The sequence below is a fragment of the Pagrus pagrus genome, assembly GCF_965226575.1.
Source record: "Pagrus pagrus genome assembly, chromosome: 2".
NCBI classification, from domain to species: Eukaryota; Metazoa; Chordata; class Actinopteri; order Spariformes; family Sparidae; genus Pagrus; species Pagrus pagrus.
Window position 1 is genome coordinate 31,876,788 of NC_140186.1, and position 21,386 is coordinate 31,898,173.

A 21,386-nucleotide genomic window follows, 5' to 3' on the forward strand; every position below is an offset into this window, starting at 1 on the left:
GCTGTAAAAAAAATAAATTAAAAAAATGATACCATTGGAATATAGATAGCTTCCCTTTAAACCTTGCTTTCACTATGCAATTCGTTCTGACCATAGGGATAGATTTTTCCTGCAAATATGAAGGTCACTTTACAGCACAAAGAAAGTATATGTCTCTTGAGATATTGTCTACTCTGGTCTCAGCGTCTAGTCCTACCTATCTGAAAGAACATGACGTGCGTCCTGTAATAATAGTGGGCTACATCAATACTTCTTGATGTGACATATGGAGCTCCACAGGGATCATCAGTATCTTTTCACTCAGGCTCTTTTCTGCTGGACCATCCAGCCAGGAACCTCTCTTCCCTGACTGACTGTGGTTATCTTGTATGGTCTGTCCTCTCTCAGGTCACCATGGTGGAAACGAGGTCATGTGGCTTGGGCATCACTTGGTGACACTTAGGTCTGCTCAGTCGTCCTGGATTCACACCTGTCATATATATATATTTTTTTGTAAATATGTTTTATTGATTTTCTGGAATTTTTCACCCCACAAGAATACAGCACATGTACATGTTATTTCAATTTACACAGTCATCTCCAAAACACAGGGTGCGTTGTTCTTCAGTTACATTGGCCCATTGAGTTAACCCTTTCCTTCTTATCCCACCTCTTCCACCCACACACCCAACAAATACAATTGATTTGATCCCTTTATCAACCCATTGGGTAAATGTAGGGTCTGTACAGAAGGGAGTAAACATGTGATTCAACTTAATAGGGGAGAGGATAGAAGGACCTTGTATTCCAAAATGTTTTCTAAATTGAGCCCAAATTCTTATAGAATGGTTAATAATTGTAAGTCAAATTATTACAAACAAGGGGCAAGGCTGCGCAAATCACTGAGCCTAAGTGCTATCGGCATGATGAGAGTTCTAATTGCACCCAGTCTGCCCTTCCTGTGGTTGGTTTATCTTCAAGCCAGTGGATTAATTTTTGAAAGTTGCATGCCCAATAATAAAAAAGGAAATTTGACAGGGCCAGCCCTCCTGAGTGTTTTGGTCTTTGGAGGTGGATCTTGCTGATTGGTTTATTCCCCCATATGAAAGAAATAATGATTTATCAAGTGTTTTAAAGAAAGATTTTTTAATCAAAATTGGGATGTTTTGGAAGAGATATAGAAATTTAGGCAATACTATCATTTTGATAAGGTTAACACGTCCAGCTACTGATAGTGGTAAAGAGGCCCACCTATCCATGTCCTGTTTACAACTGTTAAGGAGAGCAGTGAAATTCTTTGTAAAAGTAGTAGACAAAGTGTGGGTAATCTCAATTCCCAAGTATTTAAAGCCATTGTGGATCCTTTTAAAGGGGGGAGGGTTAGAAAGAGGTGCATCTGTTTTAGCTTTTAAGGAGAACATCTCACTCTTTTGCAAATTCAACTTGTATCGCAAAATTCTCCCAAATTGTTTCAGAATGTCTAGAATGGAGGGAAGAGATGAGGCTGGTTCAGAGACGTATAGAAGTAAGTCATCTGCATATAAAGAGACTTTAAACTCTAGGCTGTCCCGCTGTATATCTTTAAAATCCTTGCAGAGTTGCAGTGCTATTGCTAGAGGTTCAATTGAAATTGCAAACAGGAGGGGGGACAGAGGACACCCCTGTCCTGTCCCCCTTCCAAGAGGAAAATAAGCAGACTGGGTATTATTAGAAATTTCCGATGCCAGGGGAGAGGAGTAAAGCAATTTGACAGAAGCGACAAACTCTTCTTTAAAGCCAAATTTGCGAAGGGTGAAAAATAAGTGGTTCCACTCAACCTGGTCAAAAGCTTTTTCGGCGTCGAGTGAAACTACTACCTCAGGATATTTTGACCCAGCCAAGTGGATTGCGTTAAATAGCATTCTCAAATTCGAATAAGAGTGTCGGCCCTGGGTAAATCCTGTTTGATCGGGCGAGACAATATCGGGAATTGCACTCTCAAGGTGCTTAGCTAAGACCTTATCTAATATTTTAAAGTCGACATTTAGCAAAGAGATTGGTCGATATGATGAACATAAAAGCGGATCTTTATCTTTCTTTGCCAGTCCTGTCATATATTTTAATATCATCTACTTAGAAATGATAATTTGTCATTAGAATCTGTTTACTCTTTAATTTTGTGTAATTTTGTCACAGTATTTTGCATCTGTTGCATGTCTGTCTGTCCTGGGAGAGGGATCCATGTGACTCTCACAGAGGTTTCCTCCATTTTTTTGGCTACTACAAGGTTTTTTTCCCCCTCAAATCGAGGGTTTAAGGACAGGATGTCGTTCACTGTAGAGATTGTAAAACCCACTAAGGCAATGTGATTGTGATTTTGGGCTATCTAAAATAAAACTGATCTGACTCGACTTCACCAGCTGTTACTGTTTTTCTTTTGGGGCCACGCAGGCGGAGACCGGACACCTAAATGACGTAGGAGGTTAAAGGGTCCAACCAGCGTCAGTGACAACAACAACAGCGCGGTACCTTCATGCTGGATAGAGGAGCATGAAGGAAACCGAAACGGCTCTCTGTGTTGTTGCTGGTTAATTTGACGGACGTGTACGAAGAGCAATGACGGACACTGCTGTTTGTTTGTAATATCTATTCCGCTTTTAAAACTATCGGACAGCGAACTGAGAGAAGGAACAGTCGGAGGTTCTATCACAGGTGACAAGCTAGCATTAGCATGTCTTTGACTCGCTACCTGTCAAAGCAGCTTTCAACGTGATGTTAGCTCACACTTGCTAACGGTACTGAGTCAATTTTAACCAGTGGAGGGATTTGCGGGAAAAGGAAACACTGTAACAAACCTACAGTCTAACTTTATAGCAGTCTAATTAACCCATACTACAACGTTTGCTGTCTTGTTCACTTGTGTAGTATTGGTTGTCATCTGATTAACAAGCATGCTAACGTGAGCAGTTAAGCTTAAGGCCAGCTCTGTCAAAGCATTTGATACTGAGACGTCTGTAACTTGAGATAAGTGTAATATCCCAGAGTAGCATGAGATAAGTAATATCTCTTGACACCACATAATTTAGGATAAGGGCACAGAGGCGGTTGTCAAGGTCTCAATCAAACTTAAAGATGTAAGGTTAACTGTGTCATGTTTTGCCAAGTCAACTTTTTTTACCAGGTGGAGGCTAGGCTAACGTTAGGTTTTAGATGCAAGTATTTTGAATTGAGACTAACGCACGCCATTGCTTTTCAACATGGTTACAGTAGATTGGTTTAGTGCTGGGTATAATCTCTCAAGATTGCTTAGATCACTGGGTCAGTTGCTAGCAAATCAAAGGGTCTTGGGTCCTTGGAAAGATCTCAGATCCAGTAAAATACAAAATACTTAATTCCGCTAGATAATCGAGAAAAAAATAATAAACAGATAAACATACTGGAATCCCAGATTGGCCAATCATCTCTTTACCATTATAAATTCTTTAATTGCAGTCAGTTCATTTGCAAATCTGTAAAACAATAACAATGTTGCTTTATGGAATAAATTGGGTATTTCTGGGATAATGAATACCAATCAGCATTCAGATTAAAGACTGACGAGTTATGGAATAAAGACACAAATCCTCTTGCAAAGCAATATCCAAACAGTATATATTGTGGAAATTCAACTGAGAATTGTCTGTAGATAATGTCACTTATATGGATTATATGTTTTTTTTTCACAGAATTGATAGCAGACGTAGCAAGGTATGTATGACCTAGGCCTGTTCTTTGCCTGTTTCTCAGGACATGTAAGTTTCATAGTTGTCCAGCCATGCTACATTCCTCATTAGGGTGGAAGTTTTAATGAGGTTGTGGTCAAAACACAACAGAGTAACTGTACAGTTTCTGTTGCAGGATGGCAGGAGTATTTGACATAGACTTGGAGACTGAGGACGTCAGTGACACAGAGGTCTGTATCTCCCAGTTAATGATAACGCTACTGCTGAGTAGTCATAACTCAAATACACAAGAATGAGAAAACTGTTAATTTGCCATGGTACCATTTATTTCAGGTTTAAACACATTTTGATCACATAATACTTGTAGTATTCTTGCAAATGTGGATTAAAGCCACACTTTTATACACATTGTCACGAATGCTTTAATTCCGAAAATGTGGAACACATCTTATTTTTTGTGGGATATTTGCCTATAACTAGGGATGGCTCGATACTACTTTTTCATGTCCGATTCCGATAAGACAGCATCTGCTGATACCGATATCAATTGACACAGCCTTTCCCCTCTCTGAAACAACAAAGCTATAGATAAAACATCTGTGTGGAAGCATTTTGTGTTTTCACCAGCAGTAACTAAACATGACTACTGAAACAGCTGAAAGCGAACAAGAGAAACAGTGAAACACAACAGATGATTGAAAGTACAAACGGGACAATAGAACAAAAGAGATTCTGTTAGAAGCTACAGAAGTATTGAGAGCTTAACACTGACTTTTCAAAACGCCTTTCTCTCAGTTTTCCTGCACGGACATGAGTTCAGTATCGTTGTGAGGGGGAGACACGGGCTTAGTACGGGTTGGCTGCAGGTCCATTGCCGGTGCGGCTCGGCTCAACTCGGCGCAGTAAAACTGGTGATGGAAAAGCAAATCAGCAAGGCTCGGTTTGACTCGGTGCACCCAAACGTGCTAGTGGAAAAACAGCATTGGTTGTTGCAGTGCACTTTTTTTTTTGGCACTCGTCGCCTGTAAAACATTGGGCATACTTCTTCCCATGGTGTTTCTGCAAGTGTTTTATCAAGTTCGTGGTGTTGGAAGTTTCCAACAGTGCTGCCACCCCTCGAAACACTTGCATTGCATAAATTGCACTCAGCTGTTTTGCTTTTTTCTTCCATTAGTTTAAAGTAATTCCACACAGCTGAAATTATGAAAGTCTCACTCAAGCTTGCTCCAGCTAGTCTCGTGACACATGCTGGTCTCTTTATGGCATGTCACGCATAGTTTCAGCATTTATGGGAGAGTTTAGGCTAATAAATCAGCTGGGATTATACATTTTCCCCTCTCAGATATCCGATCCTGGGATTTTGGCCAAGATCGGATCAATACCGATACTGAATATCAGATTGGCGCATCCCTAGCTATAACTATTTTAACATTTTGCCTTACTATTATAACTTTGATTAACCTTATTGGCTTGTTGTTCTCCATCTGCAGGATGACGTCTGTGACTTCACTGTGACAGAACCAGAGAAGTAAGTTTAATTTACCATTTAATCTAAAAGAAAAAGGATGCTGATATATTACAAAAACTGATTTATACCAATACTGCTACTTCTCTGTGTCATGCTCATCCCAGTGTTCAGACGGAGGAGGTGGAGTTGACCAGTGAAAGTGTCAACAGAGACAGTGAGCGAGTTGGACCTGACTGCTTTGAGCTTCTTACTGTTCTGGGAAAAGGAGCCTACGGCAAGGTGTGTGTGTGTGTGTGTGTGTGTGTGAGGTTGTGCACCCTGGTGTGTCAAAGTACTTTTCCGAGTACATTTTCAGTATCAAAAGTACCGGTAAAAGTAAATTATACACACATTTGTTTAACTGCAATTACATTTATGCATACTCTGTGTTCTATTCAACCCATAACACGCAGAACCCACCAATTGACTGGGGTTGGGCGTGTTTGGGTCACCTGATATATTCATGGATGGGGGCGGGCAGGCTCGCAATGAGTGACAAAGCAGTGTTGGATGACAAAGCAGGAGGATGTCCCTGTCTTTTAAAGAGATTGCTGTTACCCTCTCCTCATCATGCTGACTCGAGCATTGTTCCATTTGGAGCAATTTCTTTAATTGTTTTCATTCACTCTATTTTATTTAACTTAGATCTTCTCACTAGTATGAGTCAGGGAGAAATAGGAAGAAGGGAAAAGAGACGGAGAGCTCTGTAGCAGACTCCTCTTTCCCCAGCAGCGGGATCGGCGCCTGGGAGAGCACTTTGTCTTTTTGTCATTCCTGACAATTGTGCTTATATAATCCATTAAATTGTTTTGCGGGTTGGGCTCTATACAGGTTGTTGACTAGCTCATATTTTTTTTGGGTTGGGTGATACGGGTAGGCTCTCATAACGGGCTGGGTTGGTATGGATATGGAATTCCCCTGACCCCACGGATCACTACTGTATGCTATGGTGCGACCAATTATCAGCCCGGCTGATTATTAGATCCGAATTCACCATTTTTCTGATTATTATTATTATTATTATTATTGTTATTATTACTTTTGTTTGTTTGTTTTTAAATCTGATTGCTGATCAAATTAATTAATTTAAAATAGTGCTACTTTGGCTCTGATTCAGCATGCAATCTGCAAAGTAACTAGTAATTTAAAGTTGTCAAATAAAGGTAGTAAATAAAAAGTTGTAGCAGAAAATGGAAGCACTCATGTTAAGTACAAATACCAGAATCAAGATTGTACTTCTCTGTAGAGCATGTATTTGGTTACATTTCATTACTTTTTATAACTGGGTAGGAATGTCCTTGTAGATACACCCACTAATCATCATGTACTAATACCAATACTGCTTTAAACATTATGCCATGATGATATCTGTTTATCAGATAATATCTGACATTAATAAACAAAATAATATTTAAATGAAATGTCTTTTTTCAGGTTTTCCAGGTGAGGAAGGTTCAAGGTGCACAGACGGGGAAAATATTTGCCATGAAGGTCCTGAGAAAGGTATATTGTTGCAGTCCACATCTTTGTCCTAAGACCGAAATTAGAAGATAAACAATACATGAAGGTGTTCCTCTCTTTCCATTGATTCTTCATTCCTTTCTCTCCACACCACCCCTTATCCTATTTCTTCCCCTACTTCTACTTGTTCTGCTTTTAACACTCTAATTTTCTCACTTGTCTTGTTCACTTGTTTATAGGCTAAGATAGTGTGTAATGCGAAAGACACAGCCCATACACGAGCCGAGCGGGAGATCCTGGAGACGGTGAGACACTCGTTCATCGTGGATTTGCTCTACGCCTTCCAGACTGGGGGAAAACTCTACCTTATACTTGAGTATCTGAGCGGTAAGACAGAGGCATTTAGGGATGGACTGATGGTTATGGATGATAAGTACATAGGAGCAGAGACAGATGCCATGGGCTAACTTTTGTGCTACATACACACCTTTATCTGATCTCTTAATTTTTAGCATTTATGGCCATAACGTTGTTGGAAGGGGAAGGGAATAAAAGTGGGATGAATGGAGAAATTAAGGAATACATGGGTAGAAGATTCTCTAATGCCACTAACCCCACCAACCCTACTGTTTATCACCAGGAGGGGAATTGTTCATGCAGCTAGAGAAAGAAGGCATCTTCATGGAAGATACTGCTTGGTAAGGACTCATACGGTACTTCCGGGTTTTGAAAATCAGCAACAGTTGTTAGTTTTATTTTTTTCTCTTCACTTAAGGGTTATTCCATATCAACCCGCCTAGGCCCTCATGTTAAAACATCTATTTAATTCTTGGGACCTCTCAAGGCCCTATAGCTGTACTTCCAATTCTTTTGTAAGCTATGATTTTTTTTTTAAGTTAGGCCCTCTGAGCTAAATTTAATCATTATTTATATTCTTTGTATGTGTATTCAAAGCCTCACCAATCACATATTTGTCACTGGATTGGGCTGAAATTTGTCCTGATCATTCAAGAAACCCTAAGGCATACTTTACAGAATGGATTCATTTCAATAGTTGTTGCAGAATGTCTACAATAATTAAATTGATTACAATAAATGTAATTTATGTCTTTGTGTGATACATATTTAGCCTGTTTTTCATTGGGTTCAGGGAATTTGCAAGTACAGCTTGTAAGTGTTTGGTTAGTTGCATACTAGATGATGTCAGAAATTAGTTCAGACAAGTTTGAAATTGTGAAATACTGTATGGGTATTGAGCTAAAGAATCAAGATTAATATTTTGTTCACAGACAACAAGATGACATCATCTGTATGCAACTAACAAAGCCTTGTTGCAGTCCCATTGTGTAAGACTTGCTATCTTTTGTTGTTTTGGGCTGAATTTCAAAATCCCTCTGGACTGATTGCAATGGATTTGGATCACCTGTGCACAGGGTAGGGAGACTGACTCCTAAATAATGAGTGCCAATCAGGGTGTGATGACACCCTTTTATCAAGGCTCAAGAGAGGTGGGGAATAGCACCCAGGTTGGACTTACTCTCGTTCTGAATCCGTCCCTGACACACCGCAGGCCTCATCCCGATAGATTGCCAGCCAAAAACTCTGGTCTGTTTAGGCCCCTATTGAGATTTCTCTCCTGCTTCATTTCATTCTAGTTGAGGGAAATTATGTTTATTTTGTTGCCAAGTTGAGTGAACACAAAACTAGGCTACCTGCATCAGGGCCGTCCTTATTTTTGCAAGTGTTGCTTGCAGAAATAAGGCCTGACGCCTGCAGGTTTTCTTTTTCTTGTTTATTTTTAGTTTATTTTTAGTTTATCTTAAGTGAACCCCTGGAAACCCATGCCCCTATACGCCTTCAGTTTTCCCCATTTTATTTCATCGGGGACTTGAGAGCTTGTAAAAGCACATTTCAGTTTGATTATCCCCTGAAGAGGCATTTGTTTATTATCCAAGTAGTTCACATTTGGCATTCCCTGTAGAAATACATATTTTTTGTGTATATTTTTATGTAGGTTGGGGCTGGTTTGTCAGTAGCCCCATTCACACTGCCCTATGAGTGCGGGTATCCTGCGGCAATTCTCTGCATCCTCCTCTGTGTGAAAGTTTGAGATGTGGCGAGGGGTGAAATGTATTTAGAAAAAAATATGATTATAAACAGTCAGCGGGTACATGTGTAGATTAACAGGTGGACACCGGGGGAAACACGTTGAAAGAAACACAGACGTCATCATCATGACGTGTAACGTCACGCCTCTTTTGGATCTGCAGCGCCGGCTTTGTGAAAGGTGTGAAAAGGGCTAGCATTTTACTGCCAGTACTGCCACAGCCTCTACAAGCTTTAACATGTACATTTCCTGTACCTATGAAAAACTGGCCCAACAGGTATCAAACAAAGATAGAAAACCTTGAAGTCAGCACAGTACATCTATCTATGAAATGAAACCACTGAATATAATATTACAGCCAATAGAAAGTATGAAAAAATAGCTTTTTTATTTTATCAAATGAAGGACTAACAGAGAAATTTCATATTTTTATCATAGATATTATCATTAATACATTGCAAGAAAGTGAAACCTAGTGGAGATGTACATTTTTGAAAATAAAAGTTTCTTTGATCAGCTTAAAGATGATTTATTGTTATTAATTTGATAACTGTTAACATTCTGCAACTCCTAGTTATCCTTTGGGTTTCTTGGATGTTCAGGACAAATTTCAAGACAATCCAGTGAAAAATATGCAATTGCTGAGGCTTGAACACACATACAAAGAGAAACAAAACTTAAAAAAAAAATGCGTGACTTGAAATTAGAAAAGTTCTGAATTCGGATTTGGTATAAAATGACCCTCAAGTGTAAAAATGATACATTGTTACATTCTTTAGTCTCACTTTTGCAGTTTGGATCAGATCAGTCTGCCTGTTGTATGTCATGGACTCAAATGATTTATGTCTGTGTGTAGTTTCTATCTAGGAGAGATCACATTGGCCCTAGGTCACCTCCACTCCAACGGGATTATTTACAGAGACCTTAAACCTGAAAACATCATGCTTAATCACCAAGGTAAGTAAATGTGAACAATACAACATCTTCAAATATTGAAATTGAATGCTGATACATATTTCTGATTTAAAGTGCAGAATGATCGTAAATACATTTGGCTTTCGGAATAAATGTGTAGTCTGTAATAGTTTTGGGGCACAAACTGATTGACCGAATCAACTGACCTGTGACCCTAAAGTATAGTGTAGCTCTGAATGTGTTTATACATGTAAAATATCTAGACTTATTAAAATTAAAAGACAGTAAAAACTAAAAGTCACTCACACTCAAAGTCATTACTTTTATGGAAAATTTACTTTTTTTTTCAGGTCTGAAGTGTGAGCTCTAATTTCAGTCTCATCTCCCCCAAAATATGTGTTTTGAATGTTTAATTTTAAATGCTGCATTTTGACTGAAAATGTCCGTAAGTCCCCTGTGAATGTGAGCACCATTTGGTATGTCTGTGTGATTTCCTGTTTTGCATCGTGGTCGAAACACAATAGCGTGACTATTTTATTTCCTCTAAAAAAAGTAACATTACGCGTTAACCACAATAGCCTGACTTCAGTATGTTTTTTCTCTTTAAAGGACACATCAAACTAACTGACTTTGGACTCTGCAAGGAATCAATTCATGATGGAACCGTCACACACACTTTCTGTGGCACCATAGAGTACATGTGGGTAATACTGCGCTCACTCTAACATGAACACACACACTGCCAAATTCTTACTCCTGAAACTTTGAGCCCATCTGTGTCCTCCTGTGAAACTGGTTGCTGCCAGTTTGTTCTATTGGAATGAAAACATGTTATGCTCATGTTGATGCAGGATTATAAGAAACAAAAGATTTAAACAAATGTAATAATATATTAAATTTAGAGGTTTCAGTATTTTCTGAATCATTAGAAATATTAGATACAAATCCACCATTTTGCCCCGCCCACACACATCCTCAAACTATTCACATGTGCATGATGTGTATGTCTTCTTCTCTGCCAGGGCTCCAGAGATCCTGACCAGGTCGGGTCACAACAGAGCAGTAGACTGGTGGAGCCTGGGGGCCCTGATGTATGATATGATGACCGGATCAGTAAGTTAGAACTGTGTGAGAGAATAGTAATTCATTGTGAGGAAGCAGTCTGAAGATAGTGATGGGCTTTCGTAGTTATCATTTTGTTCCCTTTAAACTGATTATTGTGGAGTAAGAACCTGCTCCACATTGTCCTTCATATCCATGCTCAGAAGACCTCTTAAGAGACGCACCGTGACTATAAACCAGCCCAAATTCTCCCCTCTTATCATGAAAGAGTAGCTGCCTGAGCCTGAGGTCTGCAAACGCTTAGTTTCACAGAGAGTGAGAAAATCCCCCCCGGTTCTCATTCTGAGTAGCTTGTATCATCGATCTCATTCTTTTGGTCTGCACTCAGAGCTTGTGACAATAAATGAGAGCTGGAAAGAAAAGGAAACTTTCTGTGTCCAGCCAGCTCTGTAACCGAGAGTAGCCTGGGTGATGTCATGTCTCCCCCTACTGAATCTATTTTACTGAGGGAGAAAACTAGTGAGGCGTAGAGTACTTGTATTAGGGACTTGGCTGTGACTTACTACAACAATGACGAACGCCATGTTTCAACTGAACATAATTACAGAGAAAAAATACACAACTTTTCATCATTTACATCTCTATAATCTCGAGGTTGCTTTAATTACCCTGACTTTGACACTACTGCTGTCTTGTGGCCTTTTTGAGTCATTGGCTGTTTTTATAATATTCACAATGCAAACACTACTTGTTGATTTTTACTAAAATGTTAGAATATGTTTATAATATTAACCTTTCTAACTGTCCATATCAAGTGTAGTACTATATCAATGCACTAAAGATACAACATAGGCCCCAGAGGAAAGGACATTTTATTGAAAGAGCCAAACTTTATACTAAACTTCCTGCCCCGCTGGCTACATCATGGAATACTGCGAGACGTGCCTCGACCCACAGCACTCGGGCTAGCTCTCATTCCCAGGGCCACGTGTCCTTATTGTGCACACCTGCCCATGGAAGAGAACTAGCGGGGGCTGGACGCCTTCTTGGCGCTTCAGGAGTACGATGAAGACGGCAGGATAAACCTAATAGCGACAACTCTTAGGGGGCTCTGCCTATACTCATAGAATCGCAGGTTAATACATAACCAATGATCTTTAAGCACTTAAAAAGTTTATAAATTTCAGCCGGATTAAGAAAACATTGAAAAAAAGTGGCAGAGCGGAGTGCGCTCTGCCACTTTTTTTGTAACGACTAAATAATTGCAACAGATTGTGGAAAATATTTCAAGTCATAAAAACAGCATCATGTGCTACACTGTCAGTGGTAGTTACTGCTGACTCACTCCTGTGTTTCTCCACCAGCCTCCATTCACAGCTGAAAACAGGAAGAAGACCATTGATAAGATTTTGAAGTGTAAACTCAATCTGCCCCCATACCTGACCATCGATGCCAGGGACATCATCAAGAAGGTACTATAACATACACACACACGCAAACACACACACAGATAGATGAATGGCAGGAGAAACATTTTGTACATTGTTTTGTCACCCACAGGGAAAATTCAGAAAAGATGGCAATGAGTCATTTTTTACTGATGGAAATAACCTTGAGTCATTTTTACTCTCAAATGATCGTACAAAGTGTTCTGATGCTCATATTTTTTTTTTACAGTCCAAAAGTATAAGATGCCTACACCACTAATTTAAAAGAGTGAATAACAGCATTTCTTCTATTTGCATTAGTGTATCAATTATCATTGTCCATGAGGTTTCCTCCCTCTATGAAACTCCTCTGGCTATGCTTTTTCTTCTTTAACCACCAATAATGAGCTTAAAATGTGCTCGTTCTCATCTTGCCATGACAAGAAATAGGAACCTCTGATATTTACAGCAAAGCAGATGCATGCTGTTGACCAAAATAAAATAATTCTAGATGAATCACTAACGCCTTTAACCCTGCAGAGTAATCCTCTTTAAAGCAATGCAGCAACACTGACATGAGGGTAACCCTCCTTTTCTCAGTGGCACTTCACAAGCCATCAAAGTTTAGATTTTGAACAAATCTTAACAAATTTGTCAGGTTTTCTGCAGTTGTACATTTTCTGAAGATTTAGATCAGTCTGTGCAAACCACTTTTTTTCAGTTCGGTTCCAACTTCTGCATTTACATCTTGATTTGAAAGGACACCAAAACTGCCACAGGGTTGCATTTAGTGTTGATTGAAATAACCATTAATTTGACTGTAGCTTTACAGTTTTTTCTTTTGTATTCATTGAAGGTTTTACAACGTATTTACATAGTTTTTATTGTGAAAAACTGTTATGAATTCATATTTTTTCTCATACATTTAATTTGCTAAATAGCTAAATAGGCACTATGTAGTTTTTGAGAAGAAAATCAAATTCAGAATTTTTATTTTTACAACATTAATAAGATAATAATACAAACAATATAATTTTTTCAATAACTGAATAGACAAGCTATTCTTAGAGCAAAATAAGCTCCCCAGAACACAGTTTGAAACTAGAGTGATGGCAGCATCCGGCTTCTGATTAAAATTTCTTCCCCAAAACTACATAGTGCACCTTCAATAAGCAGCAATTTAATGCACTACCTTGTGGAATATGTTGGTGCTGCAGCTAATACTCACACTACACTGTTGATTTAAGCTTGTAGCAGCCAGCCTTCCTGTCTAAGAGAATCGAAGTACATTTCTTGTAATTTGGGTTTTTATGGATATTTGTACATTTATCTAATTTTCTGTTGCACTTTTTAAGTGACTGCCAAAGAACCACACCCTTAAAGCCCTGATATTCCAAAACCCATCATACCTGCATGTTCCAGGTGTAATCTAACTATTTTAAAGGCTGCTGTTCCATCCTGGTAGTGGTAAATAAAGGACACTGTTGACTTCAATCCCTGGATTATGGTGTATTCCTTTTGATTGAGGAAGATCCAGCTGTTGCATTATTCCACTAGCTAAAAACACCCTGTGCTTTACACTATGAGTGCAAAATTCTACCACTTAAAGGACATCAATTATTGCGTGCATTACTCACGATGAGCAATGGCAGCAGATCGCTAACCGCAATCCCATGCAGTTTCTTCAGAAAATGCTAAACGTTTTAGTTAATGTTATTAATATTATCATTATTAAGTCAAAGGATTTCTTTTGTATGTGAACAGATATAACATCTGTATGCCAGTGTTTGGTCTTGTATGATGTCACCATTGTTATAATGAGTATTGGTATTACTAACATAAAACTAGTCCTTCCAGATGAATTAACATCAGTTAGTTAGATTAATTAATCTGTCTCCACTGACTTTATTGTAACCTAATGAAAGTATCTATCTTTCCCTCTTTATAATCGAGGGTCGAAGGACAAAGGGTGTCGTCTCTGTACAGATTGTAAAGCCCTCTGAAGCAAACTGTGATTTGTGAATTTGGGCTATACAAATAAAGTTTGATTTGATATGATTTTAATTTAATTATTTTCTTTGTGTGACTGCTCACTATAAACAATATTATGAAAAAAATTGTATTGAATATTTGAAAAATGAATCTTTATAGACCCCACTGTATCTTTTTTCAGCTGTTGAAGAAGAATCCAGCCCAGAGACTTGGCTCCAGTAAGGCAGACTGTGCTGATATTCAGGTAACTAACTGACAGGTGCCATTGTAATGTGATAATCAATGACTGACTGGTGTATAGTGCATAGTATAAAAGCAAAATTACATGCACAACAGGAGCTATAAAAGTGGACCGAACAGACATTAGTCAAGCTAGACAATGACATTGGATTTGATTCAACTAATTGTGATTTTACAGGTTTGCAGATACTGGTGTTCAGGGATTAATGTTCATTTAGCTGGAAATGGTGCCCATAGAGTATATATTGATTAGCCCTTTTGTCCAACTGCAGAAACATCCATTCTTTAGGCACATCAGCTGGGATGACCTGCTGAACAAGACAGTGGAGCCGCCATACAAGCCACAGCTGGTAGGTCATCAGTTGTCCTTGCATGCCCATTATATTGTCCAATAACTTATTCAGTAATATTATGCTTGTTATTCTGAGCTGGCAGAGTTAATTCTGCAAAACTCTGGTGCTCTCACTATTTTTTTCCTTCTCAACCAGCAACTTCTGTAGTTTCATGTTTTCAAATCTCTCAATGTCTTTTGTTACATAGTTACAGACCTTCATATCACTTCATACCTCTCCCGTCTATCTCTGTAGCAATCCGACGAGGATGTGAGCCAGTTTGACACCAGGTTTACCAGACAGACACCAGTGGACAGTCCAGATGATACCTCACTCAGCCACAGTGCAGAGCTTGCCTTCGCTGTGAGATTCTCTTCCCTATCAGTCTTTTGTTCATTTTAAATTTAAGCTCTAGAAACTACAATCTACTTGGAAACAACCCTCAGTTTCAATTCCAGTAATTAGGCAAGGCCAGTACCATGGTAACATTATCCATCTATGATTGATATCATTTTCCTACAGGGTTTCACCTATGTGGCTCCATCGGTTCTTGAAAGTCTAAAGGAAGGCTTCTCATTTGAACCTAGAACACGACCTGTACGCAGACACAACAGCAGCCCACACACACCCATCAGGTAAGGGTCCTTTGGCCATTTTCACCTCAATTAGGTGCTTTGGATAGCCATCCACAAACTTCTGGTAGTCCTCTGGCTGAATTTTTAAGCACTCCTCTTGACAGAATCAGTGAAGTTCAACTAAATTAGTTAGCGTCCTGGCACACACTTTTTTCTTCAGTACAGTCCACATGTTCTCAATGGGGTTCATCAGGATTTTGGAAAGGCCGTTCCAAAACCTTAATTCTAGCCTGTGTACTGCCCTCAATGCATGTATTGAATATATCTTGGCAGTAATCTAAACACCTTCTGTACATCAAAACTGTGGAGACAGTCATCAGTTTGTCCAAATGGTTTATTGTCTAGAAAAGGGTGAAACTAAGAAAGACAAAAAGGCATAATGTTAATAATGGTTTTTAAACTATCAATCAAGAGACCCGTAACAGTTGTATTTTACCATGTCGTCAATAGTAGTATTTTACTATACTATAAACTCCTAGTGACTATAAACATAGCACACGTTATGAATGAAATCAACCGAGACTAGCTTGGTAGCATTTTGCATCAACAACACAAAATTAATTATTTTAATAACAAATAGTGAATTGCAATCAAACATGAGGATGTAAGATGACATTGCATACTGACAATGCTACGTATGACATAAGAAACAGGCAGTTGGTCAATAGCTGTTCTCTACTACCTGAACATGACTTCCTGTTGCCAACTTCCTGTTCTTCTTAAAGGGACCACTACCTGTCATAGAAAACGATACATTTACTTGGTAAAATATAAGGAATTAAACTACGGTAACAGAACACTGCCACTACCCAACAGTCCATAGCAGCTATTATGGCTTTTTCTCAGGAGCTAAAAGCAGGACTGTCTTGTAAACAGGCTTCATTAACACTTTTGTCCCGTCTTTCCTGGAGAGTCTTTTGCTTGAGCGATAAGTCCAAGAGGCCATTAATTTCTCTTTAGTTGGCCGTCCTTAAAAAAGCACGATGGTCCAAGGCTGGAGGTCGGGCTGGTAAGACTGCCACTTCCTTCGTGGCTGAAGTAAAGAAAGATATTGCTACTTCCATCTATCCTAGAAGGTTTGAGCCAGATGTTGGACCACTGGTGTTTATGGAGGTCTTTTACCTAGTCACCAACTGGGGCAGAATTGAGTCACACTTTCTGAGTGAGGAGGGTTGCTGGTGTAAGTCTGAGTGGATCGCCTAAATTGGTGGACACCAGTATGAGAGGTCTGACGTTGATGATAGCGGCCACTTCCGCCATCAGTGTGGAAAGTGCTTTGTGGGTCAGCTTTGATGTCCCAAGCTGCAGGAACATAGAGTCCAAAATTTTTCTTTCTACACCAATCATTCTCTCCCATGAACCAGCCATGTGAGAGGCATGGAGAGGATTGAACATCCATATGCAGCCTTGGTCCAACAGGAACTTCTCCACTGTTGTCGATGTTGGAAGGGATGTTGGAAGGAATCTTGAGCTCCTTGCATGCACTGACGAAGTTGGTTCCTCGATCTGAATGGATAAGTTTCACTGGACCCCTGATGGCGAGGAAACGCCTGAGGGCTTTAATGAAGCTCTATTTATCTAGAGACTCGATGACCTCTATGTGCACGGCTCTTAAACTCATACAAGTAAATAACAGTGCCCACCCTTTACTCTGAGCAAGGCCCCCCCGAGTCCGACATGAGGACACCGTCCATGGGCTGAAAACATCCAGGAATTTGTGAATGGAGGTTCAGTTGAAAGGCAATCCGCTGGAAGATCTGCCATCTTCTGTGTCTGAGGTGTGCTATGGAGTTTACGGCATGTGGCACACCCATAGATAACGCTACTCACTTGCCTTTTTCGGCCAACTATCCAGTGATTGGCAGCACCTTCGGTGAACAGTCGTCCCTGGTGTTGTCTTTTTCTGATGGTAATATCTGACCAAAAGAGTTGGTAAATGGTGCTTGCCAGGGATGATGTCAGGGATGATGACAATCAAACTTGCGCAAGTAACATGATGCAAATATTTTCTTTGCGTTTGGTTTGAACACAGCATTACTAGCTGTTATGGTAATTTTGGTTGTAGTTATGTTAATTATTAATCAGAGTTGACAGGTGAGGACCATTTATGAGACTGAATTATTGAATTGGCTATCTTTTCCCTTCTTCAAGGTTGGTGCTCCTGAGGTGATCTAATGTAAATTAGATCTTATTAGTTATCATAAATAATAATTATCCCTGATAATCATTATTATTGATTGGCAGAGTAAACCCAAACTCCCTATTAATGTTGCATAAAGGCCCAACAGAGACATGACCAACAAGATCAATAAAAATAATCTGTTTTTCTTTCTATATCTTTCAGTCCTCTGAAGTTTTCCCCGGCTGGACCCTTTAAATCCAGCATGGACGGAGAGCCAGACCTTTTCTCTCCCACCTCTCCATCAGCAGCTCCTGTTACTGTGCCACTGGAAAATGGAGCTGCCAGTCAGCCAATCAGGACGCCTGCGAGGAACAAGAAGCAGAAGGGCCATCGGAGATGAGGAGGAAATCTTCAATGAGCCAGCGTGCGCTGCAAGACCGTGGTCAGATTAACATATTTATAGTATACAGTCAGTACTGAGGCATAGCGCTGAATAGTGTTTTGTTTTTTGCTTGTGTCATGCTTTTTGAGGTGGTTTAACAAATAACAGGTGTACTTGGGGCAACTATTCAGGACGTCCTGTTTGCTGTATGACTATCTACAGGTAGATCACTCTACACTGGTTCACTGGATCAATATCGAATTTTCATGCTTTAATTTCTGAAGACAGAACTTCAGTTTTATCATCTGTCTCAGATGGTCACTTTACTGCATCAAGCTTTAATGTACAGCTTCCATATGTCTACTTACATTTTACACTGTGGCACTAATATATGGGAAACAATGACCTGTATAACAATATTTTCAACAAAGAACCAATGATTGTTCTGTACAAACTCCACTGAATTTATCATGTTGAGTCAAGGTCAGGAAATGATGGACCTATTTGTGACAGGATTTCATTTTGTATGTACATGCTAGTGCAATTACAGCAAAGAGATCCTGTGATGTGAAGTGTTGTGGCTTTAATTAGTTAACCAGTTCGTAATAAATTCATCAGAGTTTGTGCAAGGAGGTCGACTATCACAGGCTGACATTTTAATTAGAGAACTGATGAAGGAAGGATCACTTGATTGAAGTCCTGATTTCTTTTCCATTAACGTTGAACTGTGAAACTGACCTTCAGTTGTCGGGTTATCAAGTAACTTTTTCAGATTTGTTGGGATGGGACTGTATCATAAAGAGATCTACTGAATGAAATGCTACATCGCACACACAAGATAATGTCAGAGTCTTAATGTCTACTGCCAAAGCTTTAACACATCCTATCGTCACATTGTACAAATGGACCAATTGCAGTGTGCTTGACAAGAGGATTATACTGCATTTATTAATTTGGGTGAATGAAGAGGTTGTAATCCTTATTAAAATACCCCCTGTAAATAATTACAGTATTAACATGTGTTCACTTAAACACATACATATAGTAATCATATAATTAGTACAATGTACAGTCAAAACAAGCTTTTAAAAGCAGTGTTCTCGCAAAACAAATTATAATCTTGTATATAAAGAGTATTTTGGGTTACTGAACAAACCTATTTTTCCACATGATACCTAGTTCAAATGGTATTTAATAAAATAAGTAAAATCTTAGATATTTAAAGTGCTTAATTGTCATTGCCTAACATGTTGATGCTGGGTTAAGTCACTGCAAGCATTCTCAGTGAAACACCAATTCAGTTCAATTCATTTGATGCCAAACTTCTTTCTGCTTTTAATTTTCTTTTCTTAATGACTCATAGATGAGTTAAATTGAATTTAATTGATTTTTTATTAGCACAGTACAATCAAAACAGAATGTGAGGTTAAGAATGCATGAGTGTTGAGGTACTAAAACAGAGGCAGCTCTTTAAGGCAGCAAAGACAACATGATTTAAGCAGGGATTATAAGTGTAAATATTAAACATTAATTTAAGAGAAAATAAATATTTTTAACAAAATATGACGGATATTAAATTGTTGGTTAAACAATCTATGAACTATACAGCTTTCATTGCCTCCAATGACTAAATCATCCATTTGCTTCAGTGCTTCAAAATGTTGCCTGACTGTCATTGTCTTTACCGGAGAATAAAGAATGTAAAAAATACATGATGAAATAAATAACCATATGAATATATGCAGACAAAAATATCAAGTAGAACCATGAAATCATCATGGAATCAAAAAATAATCATATAAGCCTTTGGCCACACTAGCAGCATGGTTGTAGGGATGGCAATGTCAGTCTGTCAATGGTTGGCCAGTACACACAATCATGTCCCCATCAGCATAAACACTTTCGTGATGACTTAACTTTTCATCTAGTGCCAATATCAGGTCTAAATGTTACTACAAGTGTTAGCATGCTAACATGCTCAACTAAGATGGTAAGCATGATAATCATTAAAACCTACCTGCTAAGCATCAGCATGTTAGCATTGTAATTGGGAGCATTCTGACTTTAGCATTTACCTCAGAGTAATGTTGTGATGAAGTACAGCATCACAGAGCAGCTGGATTCCTCATGCAGTCATGTGAGCAAGTTAACCTAACTTTATGCTAAGTCACTATGCAGCACCTCGCCATTACAACCAACTAACTCGGGCTTGTCTCATTCCAAGATTGTCAAATACTGACATTTTGTCATGTCCCATAGAGCTTTCTGACAGAAAGAGTTTTGTGACTTGAGATGAGAATGTGTTGCTAACTATGTATTAAACATATTGCCTAGTTAGCTGCACATTATTGTAGGCCCAATTTTATATGCAACATGATTTTATTCAGCATATGTAGGAGGGGTTCCTTGGCCTGAGAAATATTGAAGTCCCCTGCTGTAGACGCGTGTGTAGTTAACTAACATCAGTATTAATTAGGGGTGTGACGAGATCTCATGCCACGAGATCTTGCGATATTAAAACATATATTTCTTGTCAAGGTGAAAAGCTGTCACTCGATAGGGTACATAACAGAGGCAGAACAGCAGCCAGCATGACGGAGTCTGACATTGAACTATCATAGAAGATGCCCCAGCTACTTTTAAATCATTGGTATTGCAGCAGCTTTGGTACCTGGTGGAAACAATAAACGGCAACAAAGTGACAGACAAGACACGAACATTATGAAAGCACTGTAAGGAAATAGTGCTGTACACTGCGGCTAACAAGAGCACTATGCAAAGACACCTACAGAATCCCACCACAGCTCTCTACTGAAATCAACCGCGCCTGTTAATAAAACACTGAAAGGCCAGACAATGCTGACAAAAGCCTGGGAAATGGTAAATGTCGTACTGCAGACTCGCCCACTTTAAAAGTCCCACACAGAGGCAATCATAGCTGAAGGGTCAAACGTGCTTGGGCATGGTACAGATTGCCTAGTCTGAGTGTGCCCTTAGGCTGGGCAGTGTAGTTGTAGCCAGCTCTCAGCTCTGTATTGTGCTTGAAGAAAAATTTGTTCAGTCTCTGTTTGCACTTCAAGTATTGAGAGAGTGCTACTTTGATTATGGTTTGCACTTAAAAAATTACTAAGATTAATACGACTAAAATAAATTTAAACTGTTTTTATTTTTTACTCTCCATTTGTGGAAATGAGATCAGTTAGAAGGTCACACACAGCTTCAGTTAGAAGTTAGAAGCTCACACATAGTTCATGCACAGTTCTAAGGTCTGAAGAGACTCATGAGAAATCATACATCAGAGAAGCCAGTCAGTTGAGTTTGTGGCAAAACCTTTTATGGTGCTTGCATATTGTTTGTGTCTTTTACTGCATATGATAACTCATACTCAGTCAGAAAGTAGAACTGAAGTGACATTCATTACAAGATGATTACCAGTTAAAACATTTCAAAATTGACCTGCGTTGTTTTGCATTTTGTGACTTTCGATTGAATAAAGACAATTTTTCCAGTCATACTTCATCGTT

The 21,386-nt window shown here is 39.0% G+C and overlaps 1 protein-coding gene across 1 annotated transcript; it reads left to right on the forward strand.

The window, feature by feature from the left end:
• Window positions 1–2,476: 2,476 nt before the first annotated feature.
• On the forward strand, window positions 2,477–18,494 carry LOC311271657 (ribosomal protein S6 kinase beta-2-like). Its single transcript, XM_084377440.1, has 17 exons — window positions 2,477–2,670; window positions 3,684–3,705; window positions 3,856–3,910; window positions 5,171–5,208; window positions 5,313–5,427; window positions 6,622–6,690; window positions 6,888–7,035; window positions 7,289–7,346; window positions 9,612–9,712; window positions 10,280–10,370; window positions 10,693–10,783; window positions 12,097–12,204; window positions 14,333–14,395; window positions 14,664–14,741; window positions 14,979–15,086; window positions 15,246–15,358; window positions 17,703–18,494. The coding sequence occupies exons 3-17, from the start codon at window positions 3,857–3,859 to the stop codon at window positions 17,878–17,880; spliced, it is 1,413 nt and encodes a 470-aa protein (XP_084233566.1). The 5' UTR covers window positions 2,477–2,670; window positions 3,684–3,705; window position 3,856; the 3' UTR covers window positions 17,881–18,494.
• Window positions 18,495–21,386: the final 2,892 nt, after the last annotated feature.